The sequence below is a fragment of the Quercus robur genome, chromosome 2, assembly GCF_932294415.1.
Source record: "Quercus robur chromosome 2, dhQueRobu3.1, whole genome shotgun sequence".
NCBI lineage: Eukaryota > Viridiplantae > Streptophyta > Magnoliopsida > Fagales > Fagaceae > Quercus > Quercus robur.
Window position 1 is genome coordinate 80710713 of NC_065535.1, and position 10169 is coordinate 80720881.

Below are 10169 nucleotides of genomic sequence, written 5' to 3' on the forward strand. Positions count from 1 at the left end.
CAATTGCCCCCTTGATCTCCATATGACCATAGCCTCAACAATTAGCAGTAGCACAAAGCAAATTATTCTTCCCCCTTTATAACCACACCCCCCCCCCCCCCCCCCCCACAAATATTAATTTTCTTTTAAGGGCCACGAAGCCAGAATGGCGAATCGGGGGCTTAGCTACAGATCTCATTGTGGTTGAAGGGAGCTAACTAAAAGCAATTATGTTGTAATCATTACCAGCCCCTGTCTAACAAAGTGAAAGAGAAAGTATTAAAGCATTATTAGGACACAATTATTTTATAACTTGTTAAGTGACAAGTAACAAGTTTTAATTTTTTTGGTAATACGACAAAGCAAATATAGAATAATTGCGAATAAGTCTGTTACAAAATAGGTCGACTATATTATAAAATAAAAATAAAAAAAAAAAAAAAAAATCTTCAATCTCCACTGCAGACAATGAGTAATCAAAATAAACATAGTCATTAGATTATTTAGCTCCTCACTTAGCAAATGCATTCGCGTATTAGTTCACATCCCTGAAAATGTGTTGCACTCTAGATTTGTGGAAGCTTAACAAGTTGTGATTGCAATAACATCCTTTCTTAGTAAACTCTTTTAATTGACATTTTAAAAAAATGAAAACAAAAGGCAATTGAGATTACTTTTATAATGCACCAATCACAACATTACATATCAAACTCTATGTGTGTGTGTGTGTATATATATATAATTTATTTTTGATAGATACAATAGATTTTCATTATATAGCATTCGCCTCATCACAATTATTCTTTATTATCATACCAAGATGCTAATTGGTTTTACAGTGTATGTGAAGTTTGAATCCCAAATATCTTATTTAATATCAAAAATTTTTACTAATTGAACTTGGGGAAGAACAAAGTTTGGCCCATACCAAACTTAGGCTGAGCACCATCAACCATAGGCCCATCCCACGAATGAGAGTCCCAAGCTAATTTGCTTAGGCCGTTGTTCTCTATAGCACCCAAGCAAACCTCTTATAGCCCCCAAGGAAGAGAAGCAATGCTTTGGAGGAATCCACCAACCGAGCAAAAGATTCGACGTTAGGTTCAAGTAACGAGGAAATCATGCTAGCAACAAAGTAATGCCCCCCCCCCCCCCTCTGACGCGATGTAAAACTAAACATTCTAGAACAGTAGTCTAAACTCAAAAGGCCACCCAATCATCGCGAGTGGAGGGACCCACATGTCAATAGGATATTCCCTCATCATTATGGGCCCACTAATGGGAGGGTATAGAAAGGAGAGGAGGGGTCAGTAACAAAGGTTAGAACATTTTTTAGGGGGAGAGAAAACACGAGAGAAAGAAAATGAATCATTAACCAATACTAGAGTAAGGTAATCTAGCTCGAGATGCCTTAAAGACACCTCATTTGTCTGAGATCCTCCTCGGGCAGCATATTTCTAGTAACAGATCACCTCACAATCATACATCACAACCATTCATTAGCCAGACTTCTCTTACGATCTCCCACTATGTACTATACCCAAAGCAACATACAAATTAATTTGGAGTTCCAGCCCAACTATCTAGACATCATTGTGGGCCGCACCACCGCAAAACTAATTACAAACCACAAATTATTAATAATAATAATAAAAAAGGGTCACTAAATTTATTGAATAAATTTGTGGTGAGCTATTGCTATTAGGCTATTATTGTTACTGTTACTATTAGTATCATGTGCGACGTAGGCATTGGTCATCACTAAATGAAAGATGTAGGCATGCGGGTCTGGCAGGTTGATCGGGTTTCCGGGTTGAGTGGACACCCCTAGTTACTTTAAACATGTTCGACCAAAAATACCTTAAAAGATAATTAATAAATCCTTGAAAGATACGGTCTGAGGCGGAAATAAGAGGTATACGGCGGGAAAAAAAATAAGCATATCAAAAAGCAAAGGAAACTGAAAACCTCTCAAATTAAAAGCAACCTCTCTCCTATCAAAAAAAAAGAAAAAAAAAGAAGCAACCTCTCTCTCTCTCTCAGACCATTTAAAAGCGACTCGAAGATAAAAAGAAACCCGAAAATGAGAAACTCTCTCTCTCTCTCTCACTGAGTTTTGTGTTAGACAGAGATATTAGGAACAGAGTCTGAGACTGAGAGCTTCTCAAACCAAGTCCATTGCCTCCATCTTATGATCACAGACACAGCAGAATCTACTTTTTCACAGGTACGTACGTACACACTTTCATTTCTCAAAACAGAAAAATCAAAACAAAATTCTACATTTCTGTGATGCCATTTTTTCACAATGATCTTTCATTTTACCATTTTTTTTTTTTTTTTTATAAAAAATTTCTGTTCAAATTCCTCGAAAACTGTGTCTACATTCGATTCTATCTAGACCTGATAATAAAAATCGATGATGTGACGGTATCGCATTCTTCTCCTCTAGTTGATTTTAAAGATATGATTCGTTTCTTTGTGTCAATTATATGGCGTAAAATTCTTTTGGCATATTTTTGAGTGCTTTTGCCTCTATAATGCGCGCTCCGTTTGGTTGCCGCGAAAAGAGAAATGAAAACGAAAATAGTAAAATTGATGCTCATAATTTCATTATTCGGCATTCCAGAGAATGTGAATGTATTTCCTTACTTTAACTACAAAAATTCTCAATTTTCTCCCTAACCAAACAAAGAGTAAAGCTAATTATATTATTATTATTATATTTTTTTGGTTGAGAAATTTAGCATTTTTTTTTATTATTCTGCTAAAAGGAATAGTAGTTCAACAAAGAATCATTTTGCTTTGTTTTACAGCCTCTTTATCTCTGAACCCCACAGAGCAAAGTGAAACGAAAATCTCACACCAATCAAGTGTAATGACTGAACTGCCAAAGATAAACCCTTGAAAACCTCAGAAAAATACTAGTCCGAATCACAACGAAAGCGAGGGCATAATGGTCGTATAGAATATTTAGTAGGGTTAAAGAAGAAGCAATTCTGTTACAGTGTGAACTTACACAACAAGAAAACAGTGAGTACCTTTTTTGTCAACAAACTCCATGACTAATGCTTACACGCATCCCAAGGAGATGACCAAATTCTGTGAAAATTTTTTTTTTTGATTCTTTTGAGTTTATTTGTTTAATACTAACTACTGTAGTAAAAAGTTTAGTTTGTGTGAGAGAGAGAGATTGTGGGTCCCAAATAATTAAAAAACAACGATGAATTTTTGTGACTCTATTCTAACGCATGCTTTTTCAGCAGATTTCACGGTCCTGATTAGATCGATCAGAGTAGGTATCAGCCAGTCGTCCTTTTGTTTTGTGCCGTGCGTTGCACGTTTCTGCGGTACCAGAAAAATTCTCCTCAGTTTGCAGATTCTTCTGTGTGATTTTTGTTCGTGGTAGATACGCTTTTCCTTAGCTTATTTGATTTATTTTGGTATACATAATTTTTTAAAATCTGATTTTTTTTTTTGTTTTTAGTTTCTCTTTTAGGCGTAGTTGTATTTTGCTTAGTTTAGCTTTAAGTAAAATAAGTTATCAAAAATTGTACTATTTTTTGTGTTTCACTTTGTATTCTATCAATCATAACTTATCATATATTTATATAACTTTCTTTTTTTTATATAACTTTCTTTATAAAATAGCCAAAGTTTAAAATGGAAAAAAAAATTAAATTAAATACATAATAAGTTGTGATTGGTGAAATATAAAGTGAAACATAAGTTATACAGAAGACTTGTATTCGTTTAGACAATGAACACAAGCAATTTTCGTAATATATTTTTTTTGTATAACAGAACGATGCACATAAATAAGTGCATTTATTTACAGTTAAATGCATTCATTTTAAAGTATTAATATGCACAGTGCATATAAATAAATGCATTTATTTACAATTTTGACAATTGACCACTAGACAAGCACATAAATTTATTTATTTATTTATTTAGCATAAGAGATTAGAGTTCAATATCTGTTTATACTAAAAATCAACTGATATCTTAGTCTAAAAACAAAGAGTTATTAGAACTCTTTAAAAAAAAAAAAAAAAAAAACACATTGCGTATATCTCTTATTGCCTATTTGCCTTAATACACACGGTGCTACATAGCTTGTAGGCTTCCATTGCGTGAGCTGTGTAAAAGACAAAGTTATTTACAAGCCCAATAAAACCAAAAGTCCAAAAGCCATAATTAGCCCAACCCAATCCAAACTCCACCGAGTCAATTTTTGTTAGACAATTGACACTTAGGTAACGGTACGTAAACATTATTGGTATCCCATATTCCAAGTGCAATAATGTCTCTGAATCACAATCTGCAATGCAGGGAATCATAGAGCAACTAGCTGAATGAAGAATTTGTGAATAGGGGGATCTTTCTTTGCTCCATATCTATGCTCTTTGTCACAGAAGACAGAGCATTGCCCAGCTGAACTGTATAGGTTGTAGGAATGGAGAGCGGTGAAAGCAGAAGTAGCAGTAGTGGGAGACACATTGTGTACAAAGACTCCTCTTGGTTTAGCCAGTTCCGAAATGGGTCCAATCCTTGGATGGCCAGATATGTCTACGCCTTGATATTTCTAGTTGCAACTCTGCTAGCTTGGGCTGCTCGGGATTATGGCCGCTCTGCCTTGACAGAAATGGAGAGTAAGATTTTTTGCTTTGATCTTCAAAATTTTGCTGCACATTTTGTGGATTTTTTAAGGAATTTCAAGCCTGTTGTCATTGCTCAAGCTCTTTTTCCTGTACAGTTAGTTTAAATGTAAATTTCTTTCCCATTGCTGCAAACTAGGCATCCTTGTTGGCACTGAATAAATATCCATTTGGATTTTACATACATAAACATCCACATTTGTCTAGGTACATTTTGAAATGCATGCATGATATGTACAATAATCCTTAGTAACATTGGTTACAACTTACAAGGAAGGTGGTTATGAAACAAATTTGTAGTCTTTGAATTGTATTTGTGATGAGCCGTGAATTTACACATGATCAGGGTGGAGATATAAAAGGTTTTTTTTTTTTTTTTTTAAATATGCCTAGGCTTTGCTCCTAAAGTTGGTGTAGTTCTTAGTCAAGCAAAACAACACAGACTATTTTGATAATTTTGTATTCTGATCAGACCATTAGTACATCATGTCAATGCACATTTGCTGTGGGTACAGGATTAAAAGGATGTGAAGGTGAAAAAGATTGTTTGGGTGCTGAAGGTGTTCTTCGAGTGAGCTTGGGTTGTTTTGTATCCTTTCAATAATGGGAATAAAATTCACTTTAGTTCTCAATAACAGCTTGTCTTAAGAGTTTCCTTTAGTTGAAAAGCAGCCATTTGTATGATTTATGATGTGAGAAAAATGTGAATTAATTTGCGCAGCCTGTATCTTATAACTATGGTATCCCTTGACCAAAATGTTCAGCTGTCTACCTAAATGATTTAAAATAGAAGTTTTACTGTGTTAACTCTTGGATTTTGTCCTGTAACCTTCATTTCCTTTATCCTAATGGATCAAGTGAGCCTTAATACTACTTTAGACGTTCTTCATCACAATGTGTCTTTCAACAACTGGTTCCTCGAAGTTGGGTGAGCCCAGAGATTCATGGCATTCTGGATGGTGGTCTGTCAAGATTCCTGTGTGGATTTCCCTCACCATTATCCCTTTTTTGCTTCCTTCTGCCATTATTCAACTCTATGGTTAGTCCAATTCCATTTCCCAGGAAGCTTGCTGGTTTTTTCTTTTGCTTAGTTTAATAAAAAATTTCAAATCTGTTGCATTTTTTAATTAGCCAATGTTGTGCCTGACTTTTTTTTTTTGGCAGGAGGATTTGCACATTTTGGTGCCGGGTATGTATGATTCCTGTTATATAATCATGTCTTCAAATCACATATATAGAATATGTTTGTACTAGGAGTTGCCGATATAATTATTTTATGTTACTTGACTCCTTAAAATTGTCTAGAAATTTTTAAATGAAGTTTTTGCAATTCCTTGTTCAGGGTCTTCCTTTTAATTCAGCTGATAAGCATAATCAAATTCATTATGTGGCTGAATGATTGTTGTCATCCCGAAAAATGTGAAGAAAGATGGTAAGAATCTTCATCCAAATAATTATTTCAAGCCTGTTTTGCTGCATTGTAACATATAGTTTGCTTGAGATATTATGTAACAGTCCAATACTGTACTTTTTATTTGTATTCATCTTTGGTGTGCTTTGTAGTAGGGCTGTAAATGAGCCGAGCTAAGTTGAGTATTAAAAGTTTAAGCTTGGCTCATTTTCTTAGTTCACAACCTACTTGATTAACTTATTCTGTTTTTATATATTGAAACCATGACTAAAATGAAATATCTCTTCACAATTTTATGAATTTTTACTACGAATAGATTGTTTGTATCATCAATAAGCTACAAGTAATAATTTAATATCATATAAACCCATGACAAACTTATACAATCCAATTTCAAGTCTATATAAATATATTTTTGGACAAGTACACATATAAAAAAATATAATATTATATATAGTTAAATTGAACCCTCATGTTCACAAGCTTGTTCACGAACACATTATTATGTTTGAACTCAGTCCATTTAATAATCGAGTCTAAACTTAAGGCTTGAACTTGACTTGTTTTCTAAACAAACGAATATAAACAAGTTTTTTCTTGAATCGAGCTCGAACTGTTCATAAACAACTAGGTTCATTTACAGCCCTACTTTGTACTTCTCATTGGTGGTCTGTTGTATATGTTTTATTCATTGAGCTTTCCTAGTGCGGCAAGTGGTGAGACAGCGATAATATATTTTTATTTCACCTTCACAAAACTCTATTCATTCATATACAAGTCTTTAGTACATCTAAGATAGTATGTGATTAAAATAGTTTAAGATGTCTTGTTTCATAAACTGTTTTGACGATTTCAACGGTCACACACGCAAACAAAAACACTAAATAATGCTTTCTTGCAAATAGGAATGTACTGTGGCTTTTAGACAATGATATTAACTACTGAGGTTGCTCATCTCATTCTCACTGCAGCCAAATTCACGTGATGTTACTCGCAACTACTGCATATGTTGTGTGTTTAGCGGGAATAATTTTGATGTACATTTGGTACGCACCAGAGCCATCTTGCCTCCTCAACATCTTCTTCGTTACCTGGACCTTGGTACTCCTCCAATTCATGACCAGCGTCTCTCTTCACCCAAAAGTAAGTTCTGATCATCAATGTGCCTCTCAGTTCTTTCATATTCTAAATGAATTTGATTTAGATTGCTAATCTTTTCCTGAAACAGGTAAGTGCTGGCATCTTGTCACCAGGGCTCATGGGGCTTTATGTAGTATTCATCTGTTGGTGTGCAATTAGAAGGCATGATTTCTAATCTTTGGTTGCTTTGCTTAAACAAATGTTATCGTTCAATGGTTTTAAACTTACCCTTTATAATTCTTAGCTTTTCGGGCAAACATGTCAGTTTAACGAAAGCTTTTTAATTGCAAATCTAGATGTTATGAGGTTGGGGAGTTTATATTGGGACTTGAGGACCCAATTTTGTAGCCCATTGCTCACTTCTGACATAAACAGAAAAGTACATGAGGGGGAAAAGTGGTTTGAAGAAACACCCTCACCCTTCCAAGTGAAAAGTTATGTGCCAAAAAGAGATTGTCTTTGAATTCTGCTTCAAAATCTAAATTCATTCATCTGATCAATTAAGCCAATTTAATACATTTAAATAGAATGGTGGAATCTTAATGTGGTTCATTTGTGCTTTCCGTTATCAATTGCTTTTAGAAAATCAATGTTACCTTCACATTTTCTGTTTTTCTAAATTGAAAACTATCCATGTTTACAGTGAGCCAGCAGGGGGAAGTTGCATTAGAAAATCAGAGGCTACAGACAAAACAGACTGGCTTACCATCATAGTAATATCTGGATTCTTCATAAATCTTTTTAGTAGTTTGGAGCTCGGGATTTATGATTGTTATCTCACAATAAATTTTTTTTGTGATCTGTGCCTAAAAGTACTTTTGAGTTTTCTAAGTTTGACAACTGATTTCAGTAATTCTGAATTGTTTATTCTGAAAATCCAGGCCATTGCCAGTCTTATTAAAAAAACAAAAACTTTTTAGTTAATTTATCATCTTTCAACTGCTCTGGCTGGCTATTTAGCGTTATGCTCAGTGTGGCTAAGCTTATTTTATTAGAAAAATAAAGAATGTACTCTCTTTTTTTTTTTTTTTTTTCTGGAACTCAATGATCACATAGACCATGAAAAACACACTTGGATCTGTCACTTTTACACCAAGGCCAATAGTTCATGATAAGCCAGCCTATACTGTACATACAAAATGAACTAATTTAATAACAAGGTCTTTGTTTTCTTTTTCATCTAAAACAACACACCAAAAACATCTAAGAAGATTTTGTAAAAAAATGTTGTAACTTATAATCAACCCTCAATTTTGGCCAGTATGTTTAATATGACTCTGGCAAGCTTTTGTTTTCACTGTCGCAATTTCATGATCCTCTTTTCCCAGTGTGACAATGACTTTCATATGTTGACAGAGCTTTGTTGTTGCTGTACTTGCAATGGTTATTGCAACATTTTCAACAGGCATAGATTCCAAATGCTTTCAGGTTTGCTCCATATTCCCAACCAACTTCTAATTGGTTACCAACATTTCCGCCAAGGTCTATCTAACAACAGCTGCAGCTCAGGACGGATGACGTGCAAGCTGAAGATGATGATGTTCCATATGGTTATGGCTTCTTCCATTTTGTCTTTGCCACAGGAGCAATGTACTTTGCAATGCTATTGATTGGTTGGAATACCCATCATGCGATGAGAAAGTAAGTTCTTGTATTATCTTTGGTCCATCAAATTGGTCTAACTAAAATATTTCCAACGTCAATTATAAAATGACAAAACCCAACTTCAGAAGCCACAAAACCTTTTCCACATATTATTCTATCAGTTCATGGATCATTAACAAAAATCATTTTCATGCTGAGTAAAGCAATGCCATACCTGCAAAATACTCACTAAAAGCATGCCACATCTCAGAGTTCAACCTGTATTTTTTCTCAGTTAAGCTCATTATAAGCAGATTTACTATTAGTTCAATCTGTTTGCTTCCTGTCAACATAAGTATGATTTTGGCAAGGAAATGATGTGTTATTCCCCCATGCCCTTCTGCAGGTGGACTATCGATGTGGGTTGGACCAGCACATGGGTCAGAATAGTAAATGAGTGGCTGGCTGTCTGTGTTTACTGTAAGTACTGTAACAAAAACCAAATGTCACATGATGCTTTTCTGAGGATAATCATTTTATCAGAAAAGTTGGATGAATTATGGCTATTTTGAGATTTTGGATTACAAGTTACAGCAAAGGCATAGAATATTCTTAGTTGGAGTCTTGTGACATATTTGATAACTAACATGCATGCTTACTAAAGACTAACTATGTTTTGCAGTATGGATGCTTGTGTCTCCAATCATATGGAAAAACAGACATGCAGCTGAATCCACATGAGATATTCAAAGAAATCTCCATTTTTTTCTTCTTTGGTCATTGCCCACTCATTTATTGTGCATATGGGAATCCTTCACCCCTTACAGATAGGAAAGGAACTGCTATATACTCAAGACTCAGGCCAGAGCAACCCAGCCAATATAAGTGTACTGATTGGATTTTTTTTTTTTTTTTTTGGAAGATATACTCCTCTGGCTTCATGCAAAGGGTGAAGAAAGAAAACAAGAATTATTCATATTACTTGAAAGATGAGATCCATCTTGTTATTTGTAAATACAGTACTGGCAGATCATATAATGGATATCTTATGGAACTATAAAGGTCTCGGATGCTAATGAATTTCTTTAATTTAGAGAGAGAGAGAGAGAGAGAGAGAGAGAAAAAAGGAATTTACCAAAGAAAAGAGGGGATCCAAGATGAGTTGTAGTAGAAGTTGTTTAACTGGTTTGACGAGTTCTTTAGCTATCCAACTACATTTATAAGGTACGTGATTTTCCTTTTCATGTTGCAAAAGAGATTATACCAAGTACCGACGACCCTCTCAAACATTGCCCAATACAACATCCTAATACAAATTGCAGCCACTTCAATTTGGCCAAGCTCATACCAGGAGAAAGAGAGAAATTTTTTTCAAAATAAGTAGGAGGGGATTG

At 34.6% G+C, this 10169-nt stretch overlaps 1 protein-coding gene across 9 annotated transcripts; it reads left to right on the forward strand.

Annotated features, from left to right (window-relative positions):
* The first annotated feature begins 1960 nt into the window (after window positions 1-1960).
* On the forward strand, window positions 1961-9851 carry LOC126715261 (uncharacterized). Of its 9 annotated transcripts, none has more exons than XM_050415774.1 (15): window positions 1961-2206; window positions 2796-3012; window positions 3243-3384; window positions 4315-4634; window positions 5156-5229; window positions 5520-5679; window positions 5805-5829; window positions 5983-6072; window positions 7023-7194; window positions 7280-7353; window positions 7835-7904; window positions 8548-8619; window positions 8690-8832; window positions 9182-9255; window positions 9458-9851. In XM_050415774.1, exons 4-15 carry the CDS (start codon window positions 4439-4441, stop codon window positions 9514-9516), a joined length of 1209 nt encoding a protein of 402 aa, XP_050271731.1. In that variant the 5' UTR covers window positions 1961-2206; window positions 2796-3012; window positions 3243-3384; window positions 4315-4438; the 3' UTR covers window positions 9517-9851. The 9 variants fall into 9 exon arrangements, 8 of the variants coding, with proteins under 8 accessions (XP_050271731.1, XP_050271734.1, XP_050271735.1 ...); XM_050415777.1 differs by having other exon boundaries at window positions 3246-3384; XM_050415778.1 differs by lacking the exon at window positions 2796-3012 and adding an exon at window positions 4105-4238 and having other exon boundaries at window positions 3246-3384.
* The last annotated feature ends 318 nt before the right edge of the window (window positions 9852-10169 follow it).